This window comes from Melanerpes formicivorus, unplaced genomic scaffold (assembly GCF_026170545.1).
Source record: "Melanerpes formicivorus ecotype bairdi unplaced genomic scaffold, bMelFor1.0.p_v2 SCAF_1, whole genome shotgun sequence".
Lineage (NCBI taxonomy): Eukaryota > Metazoa > Chordata > Aves > Piciformes > Picidae > Melanerpes > Melanerpes formicivorus.
Window position 1 is genome coordinate 15,838,366 of NW_027142353.1, and position 27,949 is coordinate 15,866,314.

The window sequence follows — 27,949 nt, forward strand, 5'->3', positions numbered from 1 at the left end:
TTGGAAATGCTTCAGTAAGTTATTAATGCATAACCACTTTGTCATTGGTAGAGTACAGCATTGTTCCTCCCAAGTCATTAGGAATCATTGATTTAAAAATTATGGTATCTGAAAACAGATAAGCAGCTATCTTAATTTTAGCTTGCCTTCCTTGCACTGTGCCTGCCTGTTCAGTCTTTTTAACAAGTGTTGATACTAAAACTTGGAATTACAGGAGGCCTGAGATTTCCCAGTAATTGCTTCCCACCAATGTAAAGAAATAAACTAATACCAGGAAAAAAAACCAAAAACCAAACACCTGAACAGCCTGAAGGCAAGTCCCAGGCAGGCCAGGACATGTCCAAGGAGATCCTGACAAGTCCTGAGTCCTGTGAACTGGCCCAGTGCACAGCCAGTGGCCCTATTTAAGCAGTGAGGTCACGTTTAGCTACATCCACTTCTGGAAATCATAGCTGTGTCTCCTTCCCCTCCCGAGAAGAAACCCATTATTTCACTCTTGTCACTGTAGTAAGCATAAAATGTTGGTTTGGAGAGGACATGCCTTTGTCCTTCTTCTTGCTTCACACAACCCATTCTGTTGTTGGGCTTTTCTGAAAAGGTAGCCATTAGCAATACTTTGCAATAAAATCATTCAGCTCACCTCTCCCAAGGCTTTTCTCATCACTTTTCTGTGTGTTCAGACCTCGTTTACTTGCCTATAAAATCCCAGGGGGTGTCATAGCTTTTCTTTGCAGCTATACTCTACCTCCACAGGTGTTGAGCAATGTTTTGATCTTGCATCAATCTGCTGTAGGATTAAATAGAATATTAGGACTCCTGGTCCTGTGTTGTGTTCATCCTCGGTGCTAATTTCATTCACCTTCCTCCACTGAGGAAGAATATCTGTGATGACAGAAATGCAGTTCTTGTTGGGACCTCTGTACTTGGACTGTGTAGCTGTGTGTGTTTCAGGCTGGTTCATGAAACTGCTCTGCCATGAGACTTAGGCAGATTCTTCCCATGTGGAGAATTTTGTGGATTTGTTCAACTCTCTGCCCAGAGTGACTCAGAAGTGGCACTATAGATGAGGGATTTGCGTAAATAAAAGGTCAATGAGCCTGTGACTGAGCACATGGTTACTATGTTGATTTTCTTAAAATATTTAATGATATGATTACAAAGAAAAAAAATATTGATTTTTTTATTTTCTCCCTTTACTTGGAGAGAGACACTTGAAACCTGTTATAAATTGATAAGGAGGTCAAAAAGGAAAAACAGGAACAAGAAGGGGAAAATATAAAGGATCTCCATTCTCATCTGGGGGCACAATAATGGGTGTAAAGGTTCACTTTTGGAAAAAGGGACAGCAAATGACCAAATGCTTATAGTTTTTTCAGTGAAACTTGGACTTAAAAGTTTTGAGTGCCATGTTCTGAGCTAGAAGTAGTAACATCTCTCTCTCTGACCACCTTTATATGTCACTGGTGTGTTTAAGCAGTGAGACATGCAAAATCCAATGAAAGCATTGCTCAGGGAATATGAAGCACTTAATGCTACAGAAAGCAAAGAGTTTTGTGGGTTGGATGGGTTACTTACTGGCTGTTCCTCTTCAGGAGTTTCATATATCTTTCAATGAGACTTGTATAACAATTTCATGACTTGGAACTTAAAATCAATTATTTGTGCCTGGGATTCTGTAATTTTGGTGTCATGCAGTACCTCATATATTTAGATTTTTATCAAAATAAACTGTGCCACAACAGAAAGCACCTCTCAATGGGTTTTTAAGGAGGATACATAAAGAAGCAAGACATCTGCATTGCTGGAGATTTCAGATGAGCTCATAAAGACAGAGCAGTGTTGCTGATATCCGCAATATTTAGAGAATAGAAAGGGAGTAAAAAGGAATGTTTTAGCAAGGGATGAATTTGCAGAGGTATATAGCTTTTAGATTGAAAAAAGTGTAGAGCATTTACATGTGCTGACTTACTGAATCAGATGGTAATGCTTGCTGTGTAATAACTCAAATGTGAGAATTTTTAACATTGAGGAAATGGGGATCTGACTTTTCACAAGAAAGAAGTTTGATCTATTTGTAGTTTGAGTAAAACAGAAACATAGAATGAAATAAAAAATTAATGGAACAATAGGAAGGGATGTGTAAAATTGTAAGCCAGTCCAAGTCTTTAAACTTTATTATTTGTGTTCTGGTTTCAGAACAGCTGCTAGTATCTTTTATTTTTTAACAACACAGCTGACCTAGTTCCCTTCACTGTCACTCACATCATGTGCAGCTAACTTACTCATGCAGAGTAGTGTTTTGTGGAAGTAGTTTCCGCTTTAGAATAATTATCTCAACTCCAAAAGCGTAGGAGATAAATTTTTCCAAATCCAACCATTTTGCCTTAGATTAGGTTTCAAATATCTGGATTATAAATTTATGTGTTTTGACAGTGTTCAACTGTGATTTTATCAGTGAAATGTATAGATGAGATTATCTCCATATCTGCTTTACAGGAATTTGCACTGATAAGTACCTGGACTACTTCACAGAGTACCTATCTTCAAATAATAATGTTATTAATTACAGTTATTTGTATATTTTATCTTAAGTATATGAGTATCTTCCTAATGTCGGGTATATTAATTAAGGTTATTAATATTTGTAAGTGTTTGCAGGTTGGAGCTTTGTTATACAAGGCAGTGGAGCATTTTTAATACTGCTGTTATATTCCATGTAAAATAAATATAACAAGCACCCTCCTGGGTGTTGTAGTGCCTCTCTATTCTTCATGCAGAACAGTTCTGTAAGTCATGTATCTGTAGTTTCTGAGCCTTAGAAAGAATTATGAAGTGCCCAGCAATGGGGATTCAATTCAGATGAGATTATCCATATCAGTAATTGAATGTTCCTGATTTTCATTTTAATAAAATAAATTATGACTCATAACATTTTATGTTTCATTAAGTAATTTCGTAAATCAGAGTCATAAATATTGTATTTAGACAAATAAAACATTTATGATTATAAATTATTCAAGGACACTTTTACTGAGCTTTTAAATATGCTCTATTTGCCATTCTGCTCATTGGCCCTGAGGATTGACTCCTGGTAGGGGTTTCAGCAAATCAGAAAAATGTTCATGGCATTAAAATAAAGAAGATTATGCTAATAATGTAATTCTTGCACAGCGTTTAGCGTTCCATTTAAAAGCACATAAACCAGAATGTTATTAAAGAACAATTTCCCTCTTTTTGTCCATTTACTCTTTCTGTTTTCCTTGTGAAGCAGTGATCTGCCAGGAAAGAAAAATATGTTTCATGAAATATAAGTGGCAATTTATTTACTTTGAACTGTGACAATACTTACAGAATGCCTTTACCCAGAGATGTAAACAGGAAGTGACATATGAGCGAAAATACTCCCTGTGAGATGTAAAATTTCAATTGCTTGAGGACATGATTTTAAAAGCTAAAATTATTACAAGCATAAGAAAGAAATGGCTGAGCTAATGAAAGCCTTGTATCTGCTGAGTTTCAGTGAAGGGAGAGTCTATTTTAATACTCAGAAACTGAGCCATGTCCCAGCCAGAAGCAGCTTCCTTCACCTGCCCACGCTGGCTGGTGGATTTGCCTGGAAGAAAAGGACAGCAAACAGTTCTGAGCATCCATCACAGCTTGGTGATTTTGCTGGGAGGTTTAGGTCATGGCTTACCACTGCCATACACAGTGGTGACTACCAAAGAGACCCCAAAACCCGGGGTCTGCCCGTGCATCCTCCAAAAACCAGGGTCTGGTTGTGGACTCCAAGGAAGCATGGCTACTTCCTGCCCCATCAACAGTCTACTGTTTCTCCCAAGCTGGGCACCCACATCCCCATGAAGAGCCAGTCTGGTTCCGGAGAAATACCTATAATGACAGGCTTGCAGTGTCCTCACAGTGTGCTCTGTCTGTGCTCACCTCAGAGCTTTAGCTTATTTAAGTCTATGCTCTGAAACCCCATCATTCACACAAGTCCAGGGAAACAAGTCTAAGTGAATTAGGCAAGGTTTATAGTTTCACTCCTTATTTCATTCTGTTGTTAATCTTGGCTTTTTTATTTCCTTCCCTTCTTCAAGAGAAAGGAAGGACATGCATCTGGACATGCATCTGGACATGGTGCTTGCTTTTTCCTGCCTCTGTCCCTCTTACTGATTCTCTCAAATGATGGTGAATGCCAAGAGGACAATGCTCACCCTACATACTGGCAATAGCTTTTAGGTGATGGTGGGCATGGAGCTGTGCTGATGAAACCATACAGAAAGCTATGACAGGTATTTACTGTCTGGTACTTGATATCTCTGTCCAGAGATAGCTGTGTAGTTTTTCCCATAAAAAATTAGAATTCAGCCAAAGAGAATGACTCCTCTTCAGTTTTAAAAGTAAATATGTTTTCATCAGACATGTGGAGACAGTGAAATAAAAATGTTAGTTCTTAACTCCCAATGAGAACCCCAAGTATTTTTGTATCAGTTTTCCAAGCACTGTAGTATTTCAGAAATTTACCTCTACTTTGTAACCCAATGTAAATTAAGCTTGAGTCAGTCTTATGTTTAACAGATACACAAAATAAGTCCCCGGGTAACTCTTTGCAAAAAGGTACACAAACCATGGGTGTTACACAAGTCATGAGCCTGAGCAGTATCACACAAGAGACAGACACTATGAGGGTAGAGAAAGGACGAATTTAATTCTCTAATACTGGACCTCTTTATTATTACTGATAAGAGAAAACAAAATACCTGCATTGGTGTTCTGGAATCAGTGATAGGTCAGAAAAATAGAGCAGAGGGTTCCCCCCCTGCCCCTCCCCTTTTCTTTGTAAGCATGACTCCCATCTACTTCATTTCCGTTTCTAAAATAGCTTCACTAACTTGAATCGATCAACTGAGGCTGGGGGCAGATGGCTCTCCCCTGGACATCATCATGAGCAAATAACCCTGCTCACTTCAGAGATCTGAAAAAGTGCTTTATACAGAATTCCGCCTACTTCTACAGTCACAGGCTGCAAAACGTCTGTGGCAATTTAGTTCCTTCTTGGAACTGTCATTTCCCAGGTATAGATAAGTGTCCTGCACAGGTTCAAAGGTCCACAGCTTAAGAAGACAGTTGGTAAAGCAGGGAGATTTATATTATCTGCTTGCCTTTCTGTTCTGGGGTTAAAGTCTCCACTGGCATCACCCAGAACATGCAGGAAGAGTAGTTTTTAAAAAGGGAGGAGTGGCAGGAGAATTCGGCAGCTGAAGTGCCCCTCCTGCCAAATGAAGTGAGACAAAGATACATGTCCAGACTTGAAAATAGGCATACCTTCATGTCCTCCTGTCCTGTATGTTTAGCTGATCCCAGGTACTTTATTTTTAATAAAGAAAAGTGTAATTTTACAGTTACAAAACTTACAAGAAGCTCTGCAAACAAAGCCTATCACTTCACTGTATAAATGAGGAGAGAAATTTCTGTTAACAATATTTTCTGGCCTGTGCATTTTTCCATGGCGTCTCAGCCCACATGAACTTCCCATCCACTTCATATGACTGAGCACCTTGAATATCTGTATTGCCTTTTCTCTGAATTTCTGAATTTTCTGAATTTTCTCTGAATTAGTTTCATCACCCACCTTTGACCCATGTCCACTCCTTTTATTTGTCTGTGTCTTCCCAAGCTAAGGTTGGACAACGTTTTTCTCTCTTTTCTGTTTCTCCGTAAGTTCTCCTTCTTTCAAATTTTGTCCTCAAAACTCATTTAGTGGATTGGATTCTGGTTTTCTAAAATATTTACACTGCTTAAACACCAGCAGAAAACCTTTTAATCTCCACACTAAATAGGTTTGAAGGTTGATTTGCAGCCACACCACTGCATTGCATTTGATCTGCATACATATTCAGATGTGGTCTGGTTTTAAGTTAGATTATGAAAAATGTAATTCTGTGTTGAGTCTTGTGCAACAAGTATAGATGGGACAGCATGGGGATAATAGTGACAACTTGTGATGAAAGAGCCCTTGCCCATTTCCAGGGCTTACTGAGCATTGGCAATCAGTGTGTTTTAGATGGCTTTTGTGACCGTTTTAGGCTGTGCCTTTGAGAAAGGGACAGTTACTGGAACACTCGGGCTGAATGTTTTGAAAACATTCAGATATTCTAAATTAATTTCATTGGTAGATAGGTAAACTGCAACTTTAAGTTTTAGTTCAGTTTGAGTCTCCCTCAGTTCCAGTCTATTCTGTGTTTTCAGCCTGTCTGCTTTGGCCTCTAAGCAGCAGCAGCTGGAGCTAACCTTGAGAGGTAACAGATAAGAAAAAACTAATTCTTGCATGCGCTTTGAGCCTAACAGAATTTTCTCCTTAATAATTACCTTTTCTCTCTCTCTAACCCTTTTAGGAAAAAAGCGAGGTAGGGGGAGAGAGGGGGTACGGGGGGGGAACCCTCCTCTGTCCGGTGGGGGGAGTTTTGTTCTGTGTTACTTTCTTTGCTGTGTATTTCTGTATATATTGTAAATACTGTATATTGTGTATATATTCACTGCATTTCATCCTGCTTGTAAATACAGCTCATACCCTTTGCTCCTCTGACTGAGTTAGCTGTGGTTTCTTTGTGGGGGAGGGAGAACTGAACTTTCTCTCACCACCACAGCTTCAAAAATGGGACTGATTTTTGTGACTTTAGGGAAAATTTCTTACGAGTAGATTTCCATGGCTGTGTATTCCCATAGTTGTGTATTCTGGGCATTGAAATTCCTGGCCTGATTTTCAGAAGCACTGAAGCTGCTGAGGAATGAGCAGAGACAGTTCAGCAATGCACAACTGAATATCTGGCCTCCAGGTATCACTGCTAAAATGATAATTGCAAAATCAGAGATTGCCTTCGAGAATGTTGGCTTTAATCTTGATTTCCTGGGTTTTCCAGGCTACAAAATGTATTCCAGAGACTTTTTTTCCAACCTACTTCCTGGCAATGGTGAGCAAATTACTAGTACGGACCTTTAAAGATATGAAACTTTAACAGGTATATATAAAAAAGCTTCTGTTTGTCTTTTTGTGAAATACCAGTCTTGTTACTGATGTAAATCACACACAACGTGAACAGCGTGTTCTTCTGACTGCTGGGGACTGAGCACATCAGCAGAAACTGTGAACATGATTATTGATCTCAGTTTATTCATAGAATAGAATAGAATAGAATAGAATAGAATAGAATAGAATAGAATAGAATAGAATAGAATAGAATAGAATAGAATAGAATAGAATAGAATAGAATAGAACAGAACTAACCAGGTTGGAAAAGACCTCTGAGATCATTGAGTCCAATCTATCACCCAACACAATCTAATCAACTAAACCATGGCACCAAGCACCCCATTCAGTCTCTTCCTAAACACCTCCAGTGATGGTGACTCCACCACTCCCCTGGGCAGCATATTCCAATGGCCAATCACTCTTTCTGTGAAGAACTTCTTCCTAACATCCAGCCTAAACCTTCCCTGGCACAGCTTGAGGCTGTGTCCTCTTGTTCTGTTGGTGGGTGCCTGGGAGAAGAGACCAACTCCCACTTGGCTAAATCAGTGACTGGTACAGGCTGGTATATCCAACACATCTGATCTTATCTTTGATGGCAGCGTTTTTTTAATTGCTGCCTTCCCCCCCACCCCCGTTAGAAAGTTCACATCACAGCTGAAGTAACACAGCTACAGGCAGCAGGCAGTGCCCAGCAGCTGCGCTTCTCTTTGAATCACTGACACAGAATCAGTGATTCTCAATACACAACCTGAAGGAGAAATATTTTTCTTTCTCTGGGCAACTGGAATTTCAGAGCCTGTTACTGGAGGCCAAAGTACTTTGTCACTTCCCAAATATCTCAGTATCGCTCACTGGCACCTCTGAACTCTTGGTGAAATACTGAATCTTCATGGTGATACATCAGTGAAGATGCCTGGGTCTTAACTGCTGTAGAGGTGTTACATTGTCAGGACTCCATATAAATGCTGCCACATGACAATTGCCATTTAAATGTGGATTTTAAAACAAGTGTTTGGGATGTACTTATTTCTAAGAATATGTGTGGTTGTTTGCAAAAAACCCTACACAATTGTAGTTGCCATATTGTTTTGAGGACTAATAGATCTGTTAGGTAATTGCTGATTAGCTAACAAGAACATGGAACAGCAGGGAATTATAGGCCTGTCAGCCTGAGCTCAGTGCCAGGCAAGATTACGGAACAGGTCATCTTGAGTGCAATCACACAGCATTTACAGGATGGCCAAGGGATCAGGTCCAGCCAGTATGGATTTAGGAAGGGCAGGTCCTGCCTGACCAACCTGATCTCCTTCTATGATCAGGTGACTGCCTGGTGAATGTGGGGAGGCCTGTGGATGTAGTCTACCTGGACTTCAGCAAGGCCTTTGACACTGTCCCCCACAGCAAACTCCTGGCCAAGCTATCAGCCAATGGCTTGGACGGGAGCATACTGCGTTGGGTTAGGAAGTGGCTGGAGGGCCGAGCCCAGAGAGTGGTGGTGAATGGTGCCACATCCAGCTGGCAGCCAGTCACTAGTGGTGTGCCCCAGGGATCAGTGCTGGGCCCTGTGCTCTTTAACATCTTTATTGATGATCTGGATGAGGGCATTGAGTCCATCATCAGTAAATTTGCGGATGACACCAAGCTGGGGGCAGGAGTTGATCTGCTGGAGGGTAGAGAGGCTTTGCAGAGGGACCTCGACAGGCTGGACAGATGGGCAGAATCCAACGGCATGAGATTTAACACATCCAAGTGCCGGGTTCTGCACATTGGCCACAACAACCCCATGCAGTGCTACAGGCTGGGGTCAGAGTGGCTGGAGAGTGTCCAGGCAGAAAGGGACCTGGGGGTACTGGTCGATGGTAGGCTGAACATGAGCCAGCAGTGTGCCCAGGCATCCAGGAGGGCCAATGGCCTCCTGGCCTGCATCAGGAACAGTATGGCCAGCAGAAACAGGGAGGTCATTCTGCCCCTGTACACTGCACTGGTTAGGCCACACCTCGAGTACTGTGTCAAATTCTGGGCCCCTCACTTTAGGAAAGATGTTGACTTGCTGGAAGGTGTCCAGAGAAGGGCAATGAAGTTGTTGAGGGGCTTGGAACACAAGGCCTATGAGGAGAGGTTGAGGGAGCTGGGATTGTTTAGCCTGGAGAGGAGGAGACTCAGGGGTGACCTTATTGCTCTCTACAACTACCTTAAGGGGGGTTGTAGACAGGTGGATGTTGGTCTCTTCTCCCAGGCAGCCAGTACCAGAACAAGAGGACACAGTCTCAGGCTGCGCCAGGGGAGGTTTAGGCTGGAGGTTAGGAGGAAGTTTTACACAGAGAGAGTGATTGCCCATTGGAATGGGCTGCCCGAGGAGGTGGTGGAGTCGCCATCGCTGGAGGTGTTCAGGAGGAGACTTGATAGGGTGCTTGGTTGCATGGTTTAGTTGATTAGGTGGTGTTGGATGATAGGTTGGACTCGATGATCTTGAAGGTCTTTTCCAACCTGGTTAATTCTATTCTATTCTATTCTATTCTATTCTATTCTATTCTATTCTATTCTATTCTATTCTATTCTATTCTATTCTATTCTATTCTCAAAAATAAACATAGACTAGACTAGACTAGACTAGACTAGAATAGAATAGAATAGAATCAACCAGGCTGGAAAAGACCTTCGAGATCAAGTCAAACCTATCACCCAACACCATCTTATCAACTAAACCATGGTACCAAGTGCCTCATCCAGTCTCCAAAAAACTTAAAACAAGGAGACTTGAAACAGGCAGCCACAAAAGGAGACATTAGATTTGTCATTATATAGTTCATATATCCATTTTACCATATGGAATGAAAGATAGACCAGTGAAAAAGGAACTTATTTTTTCTGTTCTGCAATATTTTTAAATCTCTTTTCAAGAGAGTTGCAATATGCCTATAATTTGCAGAAAATAGAAAAACAGAAGACTGAATTCAGTATGTAAATAAGATATTGCACAGGATAGTGGGAATGAAGGAATCAATTGTGTATAACTGTATAATAAAAAAATTGTTCTCTATGGAACCAGACTACATTAAATATTGTGGTAGCCTTTAACTCAGAGGTTTAGATAGAGAAGTTCTACTAAAGAGAGAAACAAATACAATCCTTTGACTGGGACATAAGCAGCTGGTTTGATTCAATGAATGTCAGGGCTGATCTCACTGGTGGTAACTCACAGTGGCCCAGAGGAAACACCAGACTACCACATTGCTAACCATGCTCTCTGCCGCACTGGCACACTCTGTGCAGCAAAGGGCAAGCTTGCAGAAGCGGCTGTTTCTGCAGCGTAATAAAGTGGAAATGAGAAACACATTTTCTGTGTCCATGATCAACAAGTGTCCAAACAAGGACAGCATACAGACACATTTTAAAATGCATAGAAACAGTGGTTTGTAGGAGAAGTGAAAGAGTGGACAAAGAAAGGGAGCTGTGACTGCAGTAAGTGTGAGATTTTCCAACTAATTTCTGGTTTAGGCTGCCTTTTCTTTATTATTTTCCTTTTACTTTTACTTCTTTTTTTTCTTTAAAGAAAAGCTTAGTTGTGAGTTTTAACCTGTTATCAGTGTTATTTCCTCAGAACTTTGTTAATGTCACTTCCTTACCTTTGCAAGCATTTTTGAAAGCTAGTGAAAAAAAGCACAGTTTAGAGACTACTACCTGTTATTCTGTTCAAATGCAGATTCCTGTATAGACATGTCAAAATAACAGTAAAAGACCAGATCTCCTCATAAAACATGAAGCTACTGTATTTCATGCATGAAAACTGAGGTTGCAGAGACATTACAGGAGAAACCAACAGAATATGCTATTGAGAGTATAAAACATTCAGCAGGTTACACTCCTTCTGCCTCTTCAGTTACCTGTCAGGTCTTTCTAATTGTCTGTGCTTTTGACCTAACTAGCAGCAAAGAAAGCAGGTCAAGGTAAACAGATACATTCCTCAGCATATATGGGTAGGGAAATATGGTCTGTAGAAACGTTTTTATATGTTGATGGTTTCATTATTGTGAGAGAAGGAAAAAAAATACAGTTCAAAAGTTCTTGAAAGACTTGAAGGAAATGGAAAAGAAAAATGGAATGTAGTTAAATACTAAAGGATAAAAAAAATCCACAGCCTTGTAAGCAAGGAGGCACAATCTTAGAGACGTATGGCTGGTGCTTGACAATGTGACAGCAATCGGTGAATAAATTTGCATATCTAGGAAAAGTAATTTGTCCTGGAGGAATTAAGGCACAGTCTAGTGTTGGAACACCTTTTTCTTTTCCTTGCTGAGACTTTTTTCCTTTTTTTTCTGCTCCAAGCTTCTCTCAAAGTAACAAACTTGCTGGATCCTTTTGATTATTATATTTTGGTTTGTTTTCTTTTACTTTTGTAGGTTTTCTTAATGTCTGTGAGATCTGGGCATGTATAGAAAAGAAGACAATAATGTAAATACATATTAACAAAAAAGAATATAAAACAACTGGTAAGCAGGAATGACAGAAATGGATATAATCTGAAAAGCAAGTACAGAATTTTCCTCCACGGACAGGCAGTCTAGGGATGTATCTCCATTGCCATTGGCCACAACGCTGAAGTTTAGAATTCAGTTTGTAGTGTGAGAGGATGTGAGTATGAGTATGTGCATCATCTTGTCTGAATTTCCCTGCTTGGGGAAAAAGCCCTTGATCAGAGGTGGAGGCTGCAGGTCGATATGAAGGGTGAGGAGGACAACAGGCCACAAAAAATATTGCCTCATCATAGCCATCGTCTTGAGCGTAGGCTCAGCATTATGGTTGGAGAGAAAGCAGAAGGTTTAGCATAGGAAATAAGCACAAAGCTCTTCAGATAAATTATAAGTAATGAAAAAAAGGTGTAAGGAGAAAGTTCTATGAGTTACCAGCTGAGAGTAGCCAAGTCACTGGCTGAAGTTCAGCCTGCTTCCAGCCTTTCTGAATTATCCCTTGTAGTTCAGCATTTGTGTGTAGTATGGCTCAATGCCTAGCTTTCTTGTAAAAGAAAGATATGAAAAACTGTCATCAACATTGGTGAACTGGTGAAGAATTAAGTTTCCAACAGACCTGGAAATAAAACTACCTGATATTTCACCTCCATACATTTAGCTTTAGAAATCAGAAGGCTGTTTATAAGATCTTAAAACAGTATTTTTGTTGCATTCAGCATTTTGCCTCTGCTTCTGACAGTAGGGACCACCTTACTACATGTCTTGATTGTGTTTCCCTTGACAGTCAAAGGTGGATTACAGGTCAGCTTACTCTTTCGAGCAGAATACAGTTTTTGACTCTGATCTTTTGCCTCCACTTGTTTTTACGCACAGTTCAGTAGTAATTTATGTTTTCTAGCTCAGTTTATCTTTGCAATTAGCTGCTCAAGTCAATGGACAATGTATTTTTAATGCCATGTTGGCAAAGAAGAACATCCTTCATTTCCCAGGAACACAGTTGATGTAAATTCACTTCCAGGCAGCAGCAAAAGCAACCATAATATTGAGTAAATCGTCATTGGTGTTTTGTAAACATTCACCACAGCTGGTTGGTTTTAGTTTTCTTTTGCAGCCTGCATTCCTCAAGTGCAGATTAGAAGGGTTTAAAGTTGTGCATCTCATTATACAATAGAATTGTTCACAAATGGATTGAAGTTGCTCTAGAATCAATGTTGTTAAGAATGCAATATTAAACTTCTACTTTCCACAGGACAGCTATAGGAATATGTTATACCAGACAATGAGGCATATAGAGGCTTGAGAGCAAGAGGCTAACTGGTTTTATGTGATATTGTCAGATTTATAACACCTTGGTCGAGTAGTGGCATTACCATTCACTTGCCAGCAGCTATAGGTAAAAGTCTTGCTTTGCTCATTGCTGTTATGAATGCTATTTGGTAAAGTGATTTCCAAAGTGTTTTTCAGTTCTGCAATGCATATTTTAATGCTGAGGCAAATAAAAACCCTGATCCTTTGCTACCTCTGATTTTTATACCTTTATAGTTTTTGCCAGACATCTGTATTTTCACATTGCTCATAATAAAACTTTATAATCTTGTTGCAAAAAAGGGAAATTTTATCTGAGCATCAGGATGTATCTATAATCATCCTGCTGTTACCCATCCGTAACATCAAAAAGCATCACTGCTTGTGTGTGCGTGTGTGCATATGTGTGTGTGTGTGTGTGTGTGTGTGTGTGTGTTAGGAGTTGCATGTAATCATCTCCTATTTAATGAGACACATTATGCTTCTGCTTTTTTAACATATAATTATAAATAACAAAGTGTCCGACTTGTTTCCTTTCACTGCGTCTGGCTGGTTAACAGTGTGATGCCATTCCAAAAATACCTTTTAGTGGCAGACATTTTATTTCCCATTAATTGTCTAGTTAAAACAACAGAATGGATTTTCTGTTTTCTGTAGCACAGCTTTTCATGTTTGAGAGTGAATCTTTTTACTTTAAGGTTCATCTGTTTGTTACTTCTACTTGATGTAACAAAAATGTAGATGCTGTAATATTAAAAGGAAAATATACTTAGATCTCTGACTGAGCTGATATATATGAAGTGAAAATAGTCTTTTTTAGTGAAAATTACTATTTGCTTAAGATATAACTATATAAATGTTTCCTGCACTTGCATTTCATCAGTTTTAGACAGACATTATGCGGTGGCCAGTGTTCCATTGGGTGTTCTATCATATCACAGAACCACAGAAAGGTTTGCATTGGAAGGGACCTTTAAAGATTATCTAGTCCATTGCCCAATGTTTCAGAGGGTTTCCACCATCCACATACTCCAGACATCCAAGCTTTCACAGGAATTATGAAACTGGGCATTTTAAATCCCAGTATGTTCAGACTTCATTGCACTCTCTGAGCCTCTTCATGACCCTTTTGTGCTTTGGTACAGTACAGATACTGAGACAGGAAGAGGGGTCATGTGCACTGACTTTTTATTTTTATGTGAAATAGTGCTGTTGACTCTCTAGAAAAGAAAGAAAATGCATAACAGGAAATGGTACAGAATATTTAAAAGCCTGGCAGCCTGTCAGGTTTTGGCCATCTTTCAGATTTGAAATACATCATTTTCTACCTTCTCATTGGAAAGGAAAAGGAACAGAGAAAGGATTTAGAGCCCTTTGTCTTCAAATATGAAAACTTCTTTGGAAGGAAATGGGGAAAATTTGTTGAATACTTACAGCTCTGTTTCTGTGGCAGAAGGACAAAGCTGAGCAAAAAGTGGATGCAAAGAATTACTATTTTTCTTCTAAAATATGTATTTGATGTGTAACAAAAGTAACAAATGTCTGAAAGTAGTCTTTGTTCCCTTTGCTTTCTAGCCTTCAGTGGTCTACTGCCGCTTACTTGAGTTACCTAAGAGCAGACATAGCAAATGCATTTTCTCAGAGAATTATTACATTCATTGCAGAAGAGTTTTGCCTTGTGCTGGAGTCCTCAGGCTGAGGTTCCTCTGGGCTTGCCTTTTGTGTTATTCTCAGGAACATCCAGCACAAAACAGCAAAAGGATGACAAGGAAATATTAGGAAGAAGTTCATAAAACTCACCTATCCTGATGGACTTTTATTCATTCCATCCCTTGTATTTTACAACAGTTGATTCTTTAGGGAGTTTAATTCATGCACCGACCTGTCATTAAAAGAAAGGCTGCAAGCAGAAAAACAAGAAATAAAGAGTACACTAAAGTAGGCCACTTCTTGTAACTTGAGTGTTCTTACAACTTTTTCTAGCTTCTCAACTTGTAAATGACACCCATTTAAAATTTTCATAAATTCACACATCTTTTAGAAGGAACATGTAGAACTGAAGGAACCTAAAGTATACCTTACAAAATCCCTCTGACTTTGCATCTATTTATGTTTACTTCTGCATGTGTAGATACTTTTGGACAAGTCATACTACCATACTCAGCGAGATCTGCAAGTACCATATAAGAAGACCATATATATGAAAATGTAGCCTCCCATCTAACACTGCACAACAGTACCCAATTAATGGCACTATACCAGCCATCCAGTGGCAAAAACTGTAATGAATTTACTTTATTCAACATTCCAATGTATTGCAGAATAGCAGAAATTTCATTGATGGTAAATAGTAAGAAAAAGTCATGCTTTTTTATTTCTTTTTTTTTATACTTGGCCATCCCAGTAAATGCTTTGCTTCTTGATAGTTTGTATTATTTGGGGTGCTTGGATTACAATATTTTATTGACAGTAATGAATCTTAAGTGTCTGGATTAAATTATGTCAAAAAATTCCAATGCTATTTAGAGAGGTTCTGTCTATATCTGAGAGTACTCTGTATTCCTCCTGCATTATTCATCCACAGACAGAACAGTGGATTGATGGGCAGACTGGATGAGAATTTCTTCCCCAGCCCGTCGTAGTTTGTCTCAACATCTATGTTGTTAAATCCTGCCTTTCAATCTCTTTATTTAGTGCTGTCTCATTTTTCCCTTAGCACTGACCTTTTCTAGCTGGGAACCTGGTGCTGTCTACAAGCCAATGAATTATGCCTGTACTGAGTGGAGGCAACCAGCAAAGACAGGCTGGTTTGCTCACATTGTTCTCTGAAATGTCCCGTAACAGCAGTGAAAATATTCCCTATAATGCATGCAGTTTTTCTTCATCTTGGCTTGGGGCGTATGCTCTTGTTATTTATACTGGATTTATTTAATCAAAGATTTAGTACAGGAGATAAAAATGTCCTGTCTGTGTTAATACAGCAAGGAGTTATAGTTGGTGTTTAAGCTGAAGTCTTAAAGCAGATTTTTTTATTGCAAATTTAAATCCTAAGGGAAGCTAGATGCTGAGGAGGGAGGAGAGAGGGAGGAGATTGTGCTCTTGGAGAAAGAATATCTCATTTCACTGATAGAGGATTCCGGTTGCATTTTCATTAATGTCAAGGCAAAAAAATACACATTTCTGTGAATGTTAAGAGCAGGACTTAGAAAATTAACTTCACCGTTCTTTGTATGTCTATGGGGATGAAGGAGGATAATCTACTTGACCATTGCTGTTAAGGGTAATGCCTGTCAGTGGGCTGAAGCCCATTCTAAACCGATAGTTACAAATTTGGCGAATCACCAATATTTCTAAAATTCATTTTGTTTCACTTACTCAAGTGAGACAACACTTTTTTGGCAGCTCTTCTCCTGAACTTTTGTGGAGGTATTCCAGTTTTAGCACAGAAATGCCATAAAGACAGTTTTAAAAATTAGTAACCTTTTCCAGGCTGCTTCCCCAGGCATTCTTTCAGATTTAAACCTCCTTGATTCACTCACTCCTAATGTGATGTGTCATGATTCAGATCTGTGTGATGGGCTTCGTATCAAAAACATTAGTTTGCTTTTGGAGTCAACCTGTACAACGTTAAATAACATATATCAGAAGTGCTTATATCACAGAAATGTCACTCTATTTTATCCATGTCCTACTGAGTTGATGACTGTGAATTGTAGGTGTCCACCAAAACAGTATAAACACCTGAGCACTGCTTGTGATACAGTACTGACTTCTGTGAGGACAAGGAGAGAGATGTATAAGACCTCCTGGTTAGTATATACAGGTAGTCTTTTGGGATCATTCTTAAAGTTACGATTTAAAAGATGTTTTTATCTGACATCATTGTTTAGTCTTGCAAATGGTTAAGTTTATGAAAATGATGAGTATGTGCTCTGCCTTCCATACAAAATACTATTGCCTTCAGTGAATTATAGTTTAATATAACCATAGCTGCTAGTTGTAAGCAAAGCAACTTTTCTGTTATGAAATACGGAAGTTTTTGTAATTGAAGCTGATTTGTGCTCTGTTTCAATCCAGAGAGAAAAATTAAGCCAAATTCAGGCTGCAATCAATACCATCTTAAGCACAGAAATCTGTGTGAGATTTTTTTTGTTAGCTCGTCTTTATGTATGCTGTGTAGCTTTTATTTGTGACCTTATTTTAGGTGCTTATAAATGTACATGAATAAAAGAATTGCTACATTATTAATTCTACCCATCATATCCCTGCTAATTAGAATCTCAGTCAAGTGCTAATATTTGCAGAAGCAGCATTGATTTGCATTTACTTTTTGTCTAAATTTATCAAAAGTTGTGGTTTGTTTCTTTACAAGCAGTGATGTTCACATCTCCAAGTCTTTTAAATCAAAAGTAAAAAATGAGATACAAGAATTACAAATATAAGCTTGGCTTTTACACACGGACATCTCTACTGCACTCTCAATGATTCTTTATCCAGGAGCAATCATTCCTGGGTTTTGTCTGCGTGATATCAAGTAGTATTTTTTTTTTTTCATTTTAACTTTTTTAAAGTTCATGTGTTTTGGAATTTTCCAAAGAACAGAAAAAAACAGTCGCTCTGAAAAGCCATTAATGGTGGTCTCTGATTGTTGGCTTTTAGTAAGGAAATTTTCTGTCAGAAGGCTGTGGAAAATGTGTGAATGGACTTACCTGCATTCATGGGGCATCTGTAAGACTCAGGTTCAGCTATTGCTGCTTTTTATTTTGAAGCTTTGCTAGTAGAGTCACTGCAAAGTTTATAGCGGCAGCTAAAGTCTCATGTTCCTCAATACCTTCCTTGGACAGTTTGTATACAGAAAATTCTGTTAACTTTGCTTGCTTTTGTTTTGGGGTTTTCAAATTATGTTTGTATTGGAGGACTTTTAAGTCCAGATAGGCTAAATGTCTTCTTTGCATACAAGTAGCATAATATCAGTTTTTCTTTAATCCATAAAGTACCTAACCATGTGTAACTGGTTTAGGTGGGTTTTCTGCCGTTTGAAGAGGAACTTGTGAACAAAATCATTTTGTACTGTAGCTTTTTGGCCAGCTTAAGAGTTGAAAAAATGAGGTGCCATGGATGGGAAATGATGAGTAACTCTCTTTCTATTCTCTTACATCAGCATTTGTCAGAGAGGTACACTGTAAGAATGCAGTCTATCTCACCTAATTCAATGTGCAGCAAGTTGGAGAAACATCAGCTTAGGTATTTTCTAGTTCTCAGGTGCAGTTGTAGCCTCCAGATCCTAGAGGTCTTGCTGCATAAGTATGCCTTTCACCCTTCTATAGCACTGCAGCTATTTACTGGGATCTCATAATTTCATACTCCAGCGTCCTCCTCTCCTGTACTGAGAAATACAGTGCTATCTCTGCAATCTCCATTCAGAAATCTGACACAAACTGCATTTCCCAGCTTCATTATTTTAACTGTATTTCTCTTCTGAGTGCCTTCTCGTTGAACATAGACTGCTTCTTTTCAATGTTAAGGCTTTTCTCGATGAGTCATTTCCAGTCTTTCTATCCAGTATTAAAATGTCACTTCCTTTTCTACCCCCCAAAATATTTTTCTGCTCTTCTCACTCTGCAGAGCGTTCTGTCTGGGTATTTTTTTGCCTGGTGTCAGTCACAATTTGGTTGTAAGGTGTTTGTGTCAGGCTGACTCCACCTGGTCTGTGCTTCCAAATCATTGAGGTCCTTCCTCTTGCATGACCTGGACTTCTAAGTGCAATTAATAACTAGTACCAGGACTTTTTTACAGTACTTAATTAGACTGTCTGTTCCTATCCTGGCAATCTCTTTGAGTTTGTCTTGCAGTTGTGTGTTCTGCTTGGCACCTAGGACAAGCCGTAGTTAAGTTCAGCCTGCATCTCCAGTTTTGCTGTGTGATGAACATGTCCCATTATGCCCATCACCAGGGGAATCCACTGCCTCCTTGCTTGCTGCTGGCTGCAATTCAAGAGGCTGACTGCTAGCTCTATCACTTCTCTGAGCTCTATGTTTCAGTAAACCCCAGAAATTTAAAGACGCTTGAATGTTCAGGAGTAGAAGGTAGGAAACTTTTGTGAAAGGAACTTTTGAACTCCCTGACTTGATGACAGTCATAGAGCTGGGACTTTACATTGACCTTTCTGGTGTGTGGTAGACAACAATTCAGCCCAAACAACTCATTATTGATTGGCTTACTGAACAGATATATAGGTTACAATTGTAGCTGTTCATGTAATTTTCAAATAGGATCTAGAAGCTATGTGGATAGCTGTGTTATCATGATGGTTTTTACTTTACAGCTCTGTGGTTTCCAGCATATGTGTCTTGTCCATAGCATAATTATTTCTCCTTTCTGAGAGCTGTAGTAGAAAAACTCCATACTCTGTGGAGATTTGTTTTAAGTGCAACACAATGGCTACAAATGTTTATGTGTAAGGCTGGATGTGAGGAGGAAGTTCTTCACCATGAGAGTGGTGAAGCCCTGGAATGGGTTGTCCAGGGAGGTGGTTGGGGCCCTGTCCCTGGAGGTGTTTAAGACCAGGCTGGACGAGGCTCTGGCCAGCCTGATCTAGTGTGGGGTGTCCCTGCCCATGGCAGGGGGGTTGGAACTAGATGATCCTTGTGGTCCCTTCCAACCCTGACTGATACTATGATACTATGAACTTCATTAAAGACCGCCAAATTGAGTAGTCTGAATTGTGAAAGCCCAGCAACTGGAAGTTACACTGGTAACTCAGTCAAATATTTTCATTTACTCAATGACTTCTGGGACAGTAAAATTTACTGTACTTTGATTTTGAACTACAGGTGCTGCTACTGTGTCATATTATTGATTAGCCATGTAGGCCTAATTTCATCATGTCATGCTTCAGCTTCTGATTGACAGAAATATATTATTTGTACTTGACAACTCTATGTCATAGTCTGAATTGTTTTCCAACAGTCCTTCTATCTCCAGGTTGACAACACAAGTAACCTGAGCTCCTTGTTCAGGCACTCCTAAATTTGAGAGGTGGATAATGGCTCTTCTTCCTTTATTTCATTTGTATTTCATTCATAAAGTGGATTGCAGCACAACCACATGGCTCCACGACCTAAGGCTTCACTGTTATTATGTAATACTATAATGCTGAATTTTGGCAACACTAGTGAGGACCCCAAAACTAAGAATGCCCCAATGACAGAATTTTTTGACACAGCAAGTGCTTGCATCCACAGCCAGTACATTGTGATACTTATTAATCCTACAGCAACTAGGATAATTAAAATGTCGCCAGATAGGGCTCAAGTCGAGCAAAAGTTTGATGGCAAGATGGCAAAAGTACCAACTAAAAATTCTTCTCAGCAAGGTGCAATTCAATACATCCTTCACTTCTGTAGGACCCAGATTGCAGTTCAGAGCCTCCCCTGGGGTTTTGGAAATCGGCAGCTGGTATATACTTTATTTTTTCAAATGTTGCTTTGACAGGAGAAAAAACATTTTATATAAGTCTACAGGTTAAATCTGGGCATTGACATTGGAAGAGAAATAGTAGGCACACATTCTTGTATGCAAGTCATGTCTAGTTTTGGAATTTATTCATTCATTTCCTAGTATAAAATGTAAAGAATATCCTGGAATCAAAATCTCAAAAAGTCATTCTTTCAGGGATGATGGAGAAGATGATTCATGTCAATTGGATGCAGATTTAGGTTACTTCGATTTGAATACAGATAGGTAGCCTAGGGGAATGCCCTAAGCTATGGAGTTTCTCTTACAAAAAGCCATTGTACTGCCTTTCCCTTCAGCAATGGGTTTGAATAAAGTGGTCTGTGGATTACTCTTTTTTATGTTGATGCTGTGAGCACATTAGTAATTTCTTACGGGGTTGAGCCTTAGATGTACAGATCTAGATTTGACCTAGGTACATAGAAAGAAACAGCATTTTATGTGTCATGGCTGCTTTACTGGAGAGAATGCAGGTGCTTAGAGATTTTGACCCAGCTGAGATGGTGTCTGAAGCAAGGCTTTAGATGTCACTCTTAACTTACAAATACTCAGCTTCCACCTGAGCTCCAGGGAATGTGTCTGTTTGAGAATTCTCTTTCTGAGTAATTCTTTCCTCAGAGAAACTGGTGGTTGCAGATCACCATAGTCATCATTAAGTACCTAGTTTTCATTCATTAATACTCTCCATGTTGGTGGAACTATTAGCCTGATTTATTTTAACTTAGTTGACTTTTTGGCTGAGGGTTTATCCCAAGCAATTGCCTGGCACAGCAGGGTGAATGCAAAGCTGTCCAAAGCTGTTACGCTGCCCAGGCACTTAGAGTAGGATAGCTGTGGTACTTTTGGGCAGAATACAGTATTCAGGTTTGGCTCTTTCTCATAAGAAAAGAAAATTAAAGTTATCAGGCTACTACTATGCTTTTCATAACTAAGAAATAGCAATGATGACAGTTTGTTCACTTTATCAGTCTGCGTCTAGGAGTAGCCAAGGAATTGTGTAGACATCATCCCTTTTTTTGAATTGGTAAGGTAAATACCTAGCGGTTCATACGCTGTGCCAAAGAAATAAGAGGCAAGAGCCAAGAGGCAGGATATGACTTGAAGATACCTTGTTTAGTGGTTGGATATTGGATATTGTTTGTGAAAACACTCAAATAGCATTTACAGGCAGCCAACCATCTCTAGCATGGTGGAGCCTGGAATGGCAAACAGCTTATGTTTATAGCAAAACGTGAGTATTGGCTAAGAAGTAGTGTTTATGGTAATTGGGCTTCACAAGGAAGTAAAACTTAGCAAGGAACACAGGGGGTAGCATTTGCAGTGAAGCAGGTAATAAGGAGAACTGTGTAGGCATTTCCTGATTAGCATCTGCTGTTTCAACAGCCGAGGAACATGACTCACATGTAAATGCTTCTGCTAGGCTTTAACAGGCATTCCCTTTAGCATGCCACCCAGCCTTCTGGTTTTATTTTGAGTCTCCTTGAGCCCTACAGTGATTTGAAATCAGTGGAGGAGAAAGGAGAGTAACACAAACAACAGATGTCTTAAAGTCTTGAAAGAGAGAGAGAGATAAGGAGCTCTGTGGCAGAGAGGGTGCAGTTAAGGTACTCCATGTCATTAGCTCTCAGTGCCTCTAGAGTAGACTGTATTTCCATTTGTGCATGTGTGTATATGTGTAGCCACAGTTGTGCACATAGCCGATAAAGAAATGGTAGTGCAAAAAGACCAGAGAACATTTGGTACATCCTGTAAATGAATATGATATGTAGACACTAAGGTCACACAGACAAAATGACCTATTTTATTTCCCTGCTGCTGCAGTAGCTGCTTTGAGTTCATTGCTGGATAAAATACACTTATTTCTTTTTATTTGAGGTTAAAAGATGCCCCATATTGAAGAAAGTTATTAGTATGCCTGGTGTTCATCAAGACAGCTTTGCTCACAGGTGGTAACTGAAGCCACAGTGTTACAAATACTGTGTACCATATAACTTAGGAGAGCTTGGTTGTGCAGTAAGTGCTTTCTGGTAGGGTGAAATGTGACTTTAAGGGGTTTTATTTCCAGAAAGGAAACCCATGAAGAAACAGCTGTGAAATTCTTACAATATATAGGCAGCTGAGGATGGCATAGAGACCCTGAAAACATGTTACCTCCTGAGTGTTAAATCAGTACTGCGTGGGGCCAGGAGCAAAAAAAAGAAAAATACTGTGAATGGAGAAGTGAAAATATGTGACATTTCCAGATTTTTCCTTCTTGTGAAAGATAACTGAAAGAAATGGAAGATTTAGGGCAGAGAACTCTGTGCTCTGAAAGCTTAGCAAGCTACCTTCCACTTTTCCACATCTACCTCCTCCTTTTATATCTTCCACAAGTTTCAGCAGATGGGTCCAAAGACAGAAAAATCACATCTCTATCCCTGCTGCACAGATAGGAAAACAGCATCCATGGGAGGGGAAATAACTTCATCGGGAGGTCTTCTACAGGAAGACAGATCGCTTTGTCTCAGAGCGGAACCTTATAATAAGTCATATACTATACTTACCAAGAGATATATATAAGCTAACAAAACAGAAGCTGCACTTTAGAGACATCATTTAACATTTACTTTTCTTCCCACAGGAACTTTTTACACCAGAGTGCAAATTCAAGGAGTCTGTTTTTGAAAATTACTATGTAATCTACTCATCCATGCTCTACAGACAACAGGAGTCTGGGAGGGCCTGGTTCTTGGGGCTGAACAAAGAAGGTCAGGTCATGAAAGGAAACAGAGTGAAGAAAACAAAACCAGCAGCTCATTTTCTACCCAAGCCATTGGAAGGTAAGGCTCAGTACATGGCTGGCAGATCCTCCTATAAATCTCACAAAAATAAGAGGGAATAGTTTCCCAAATACCCTTTGCAGATGTGCATGTCCCTCACAGGGGCCATTCCAAACTGCAGCCCCCAGGATTCATGGAGCGATTTTGTGCTTTGGTATAGTGATGCTGGAAAGAGCATATGTAAGAACATTTTTTCCAGGGATTAAGAGGTCGTTTTACAAGAAAATAAATCTTTTTGCAAGTGCATTGTGCTGTTTTTAAAATATTTATTCAGTAGAGACAAAAACTGTTGTGGGCCTTGCAGGGATAAAATAGTCCTTTCTTTAAGCTGTAGGAAATAATGGTTATTGTAGGGCACTTGGAAATTATTAAAGGGAATGGATGAAATGTCAGCATTTGATAGTAAAAGCTTTCTAATAAAAAGCACAAAAGTCCTAAATTCTTTATAAAGTAATTCATACTGTATTACTTAGTCAGTGGATGTCATGCACGTAAGTTACATAAATTGTCCTTTATACCAAGAGAAGAAAATAGAAGTCATGCTAACTTTGCACACTAAAATGGTTTCACACATTTTCTGAAAAGTGCATTCATTTATATCTTGGAACTTTTGGGTTATCCTGTGTGTTCTGCAGGCCTTCATAAATCTATGCTGCTTTTTCCATCTTGTCCGAATTGATTTTATTGCTGCACATTTTGCCATTTTGAAAATTTTCTCATTAGTTACTATCTGAAAACTCTTATCTGAGTAATGCATTAGTTAGCAGTCCTGTTTGTTTTAACATTTTAAGTTAAAAATTTTTTATTAAAGGATCTGTTTGTTAAATGTTTTAGAGTTTCATCATAAATTAAAAATCTGAATAATCCTGTTTTAACTTTGAATTTGAACCCAGGGGCCTTCGTTCTTTCCCTGTCTTTCAAAAGCTTACAGTATTTTCATTAGGTCCAAACATTGTTGATCCTTTATATGTCAATCCCATTATATTAAATAATAAGTAGTATAGAGGGATAGGCAGTGCATTTTTAATCAATTCATATGGATTAGGAAAGAAGTTAACTTTTTCATTAATGTCTGGATGGTCAGACTCTATCAAAATAGCTTTGACAGGGCTTAGAAAGAACTTGCTTTACGTTGCCCATCAGTCATCAAATATCACACAATTGTCAGGGTTAGAAAGGATACCAACTATCATCTAGTTCCAACCTCCCTGCCGTGGGCAGGGTCACTCTCCACTAGATAACGTTGCCCAAAGCCACATCCAGCCTGGCCTTAGAAACATCCAGGGAAGGGGCTTCTACCACCTTCCTGGGCAACCTGTTCCAGTGTCTCTCCACGCTCATGGTGAAGAACTTCTTCCTAATGTCTAATCTAAACCTACCTATCCCTAGCTTGCATCCATTCCCTCTAGTCCTGTCTCTACCCAACACCCTAAAAAGTCCCTCTCCAGCTTTCATGTAGCCCCCTTCAGATACTGGATGCAAGTATACCAGGTAGGGTCTCACAAAAGTGGTGTGGAGGGGGAGAATCACCTCTCTTGACATGCTAGCCAGACTTCTCTTGATGCAGCCCAGGATATGGTTTGCTTTATATCACAGAATCATTCAGGTTGGAAAAGACTCTCAGGATCACCGAGTGTATGACAGCTCTGCTCCATAGCTCCTTACTTTGTAGTTCCATCTCATGTTATTTGACTTAATACTTTTTGTAGGCCATGGTGTTATTTCATCAAGCTCTATTAATTAATCAGCAAATGTCCTAAACGCAGTTAGGGGGGCACTCTGAAGACACATAGATTATAACCCTTCTTATGTACTTCAGAAAAAGACTAATTTCAGACTTTCAGAAGCCATAAAAGTATTTAGATTATGTCATTGGAAATGTTAGAACAAGTATTTGATTAGCTGATGATGCTATGTGGTCCTTCATATTTATTATGAAACTTCACATCATTGAAGATCAAGGTCAGTACTTTGATGCTCCAGCCTCCTACTCTAATTAGCCAAGGGATGAAGGGATTGTGCTCTCTGTGGCAGCACACAGCCAGTCTCAAAATCCTAGTGTAATGATTAATTCCTTTGACTGCTTTGACATCTCTTTTAACATTGCTCTGATATAAATAAATGCTCCTGAAGTTAGGTATAAGTGGAAATACTACCTGATTCAGTGTGATGGAAAATGAAATTGAATTATCCAAGAGCATTAATCATTGAAACAGCTTAATGCTAGAACTGTGTAATTGGGCACATGTATTTTCCTCAAAGGATTTAAAATTATTAGATAAGAACTGAAGCCCAGGAGCAAAACTTTTAATTCCTCTAAGAATTCAGTTAATAGTTTAATTTGGAATTTTCTACACTTCTGCATTCAGCAGAGATCAGTGGCTACTGCATACATTTTTGTGAAGGAGGACAGAAAGAAAAACCCAAAATGCTTGTGTACAGTCTGCAGCAGTGTGCTCAATATTTCTTCAGTACACACCTAAAATGAGCATGGCCAAGCTTTTCAGATTTTTGAAACAGATGTACAAATAATTTTATAGACCTGGATCCAAGCCTAGTCTTGCATCATAGGACTAAAAACAAACACTTAAGTCTAGGCAACTGTATTGTGTGATCCCATTTGTTAAACACCATCTGTCTTAACTCATTATATTTTACGTCTGAAGACTTGCAGAATATTTACTTAAGTATAGATATATATATACACATTCACATATGTGTTTATATATATGTACATATTTGTGTGTCTGCCTCGTGCAAAGATTGTAGTTTTTCACTTCCTAGGGTTCTATAGTTTCCACTAAACAAGCAAGCATACAGTTTCCTGTGGTGTTTTTAAGTCACAGCAGGAAGAAATTTGGAGGGCCAGGCAAAATCTATCAGTCACTCAAAACAAGTGTCTGTCAATGGGAATAGTTTCCCTTGCACACAAGATGAGCATAGATTATATTTCAATACCAGTTGTTGCAGAAAATTAACATGATTTAGGATGAGCTCTTACATGAGATATATTCTTTAAAATGTCTCTCCTGTTCTCTTTTCTCCCCTCAGTTGCCATGTACCGAGAACCATCTTTGCATGATATTGGAGAAACAGTGCCAAAGGCTGGGGTAACTCCAAGTAAAAGCACAAGTGCGTCTGCAATAATGAATGGCGGCAAACCAGTTAACAAGAGTAAGACAACATAGCCAGATCCTCACAGGTGTTGTGACTTACTGAGTCCCGAGTACAGTTGAGTAATTTATCCTTGCCAGACCTCCCCTCTGCGGTGTCTGTGGATCAGCTTGCGGCAAGTCACAGGCTTGCCTGTTGCCGTTTCTGAACTGAGTTGTTGCAAGTGGATAAATCTCAACATGTAGCTCTACCCACAACAAGAAGACACCTGGATGAACCAGCTAAACTCAGACCATGGAATGCCCTACCAGATATTGGAATGCCTTTTTAATATCTTTTCTGTGACTGTGACACTTCATGTGAATGACATACTTCACAAGTACACTTGATACCTTGCCTGCTGACAATTGCCCATAATCCCTTTTTTGAGTCCAGTTTCAGCAAAATCCATATGTTTAAGTTCTATTTTGTAGCACACAAATAATCAAGTAATTTCTAGTTAGATGCTGTAAACCTGTGCTATTATGGATTTCTCTTCTTCCCTTTTTTATAAGGCTGCTCGCTCCACTGTCTGTGATCTTTTGCAGGGATTGTGTTTCTCTATAACTTAAGTGTTGACGGTGGCTTAGTTTTGAAAGTAATCAGGGAATCAGGAAGCCTTCAAAAATCTCTTATTACAAATTATATCTATAAAGAATAGGATTGTTGTCTCTGGCTTACGATATTGATTATATGTGAATACTCTTTAGTAACAGATACTGTGCTTCTGAAGTTGGTATTATAGCAGAGGGAAGAGTGTCAAACACAACCAACAGGAAGTTTTCTGAAACAAGTGTTTGGCAATCCCCTATAGTTTCTTTTGTGTGTGTGTTTTATACATGTCACAGGCTTACTGGTAATGGTAACATTTGCCTTGCCCAGCGAGCAAGACCCACTTATTTTTGGGAAAGTGGGTCCAAAGAATTTTGTAGGCCTTGTAGGCCTGAATTAAGGCTCATTTTTCATCTACTAAATCTTCATTATTTGAAAACAACCACCAACAACAAAAATTTAAAAAAATAATAAAAATAAGCCTAACCAGAATTGCGCTACCTAAACCCATTTCAAGTATAATCCTTTCCTGTTTTTAAGGAACTGAACTTAATGCCATTGTTATTTTTTGGCTGAATCCCACACCTACTTAGCAAAGCATGGGCAAGGATGTTGTGTTCTATTTTGCAGCACCAATGCAAAGGATAGTTACAAATTATAGTTTAATATTTCTGGTGTTTTAAAAAAAAAAAAAAAAGGTTTAAAACTGGACATACTACAAGACTTCATTTTTATTTTTTAGGTACGCATGCAATGTCCGGTCCTATGTATCTCACTGATATCACAGTACAAACCTTCACTGAGCTTCCTAGGATGATACACCCACCAAATTGCTAGATTGAAGGTGCCTTGCCTTGATCTCTGTATACTGTACTTTCTCCTACATGAACCTAGAAGAAATCAAAACCATGATAAAACTGAAGCCTTGGATCATGTTACCAGAAACAACATCAAACCTTTGAGTTTGTCACTTGTGAACAAGCAAAACCAACACTGCAGGGCGGGGGCGAAGGAGAATTTCTAAAAAATGCTACAGAGATGCCACTGAAGTGTTGCACACTTAAGGCACAGGCTTCCAGAAATGTCAAAATAAGGGTACTCTCTGT

At 39.1% G+C, this 27,949-nt stretch overlaps 1 protein-coding gene and 1 long non-coding RNA gene across 5 annotated transcripts in view; one reads left to right on the forward strand and one right to left on the reverse strand.

Annotated features, from left to right (window-relative positions):
* FGF14 (fibroblast growth factor 14) overlaps window positions 1-27,554 on the forward strand; it is a 455,302-nt gene extending 427,748 nt beyond the window's left edge. For all 4 annotated transcript variants that reach the window (XM_068162958.1, XM_068162811.1, XM_068163038.1 and 1 more), the window contains 2 exons: window positions 22,940-23,138; window positions 26,190-27,554. In XM_068162958.1, the coding sequence (XP_068019059.1) occupies window positions 22,940-23,138; window positions 26,190-26,326 (336 nt within the window). In that variant the 3' untranslated portion in view covers window positions 26,327-27,554. The remainder of the gene's footprint in view (window positions 1-22,939; window positions 23,139-26,189) is intronic.
* Window positions 10,932-26,194, reverse strand: LOC137453684 (uncharacterized). The gene is made up of 3 exons (XR_010990441.1): window positions 26,140-26,194; window positions 14,605-14,704; window positions 10,932-11,452 (listed from the first exon to the last, which is right to left on the reverse strand). It is a non-coding gene; the product is annotated as an uncharacterized lncRNA (long non-coding RNA).
* Window positions 27,555-27,949: the final 395 nt, after the last annotated feature.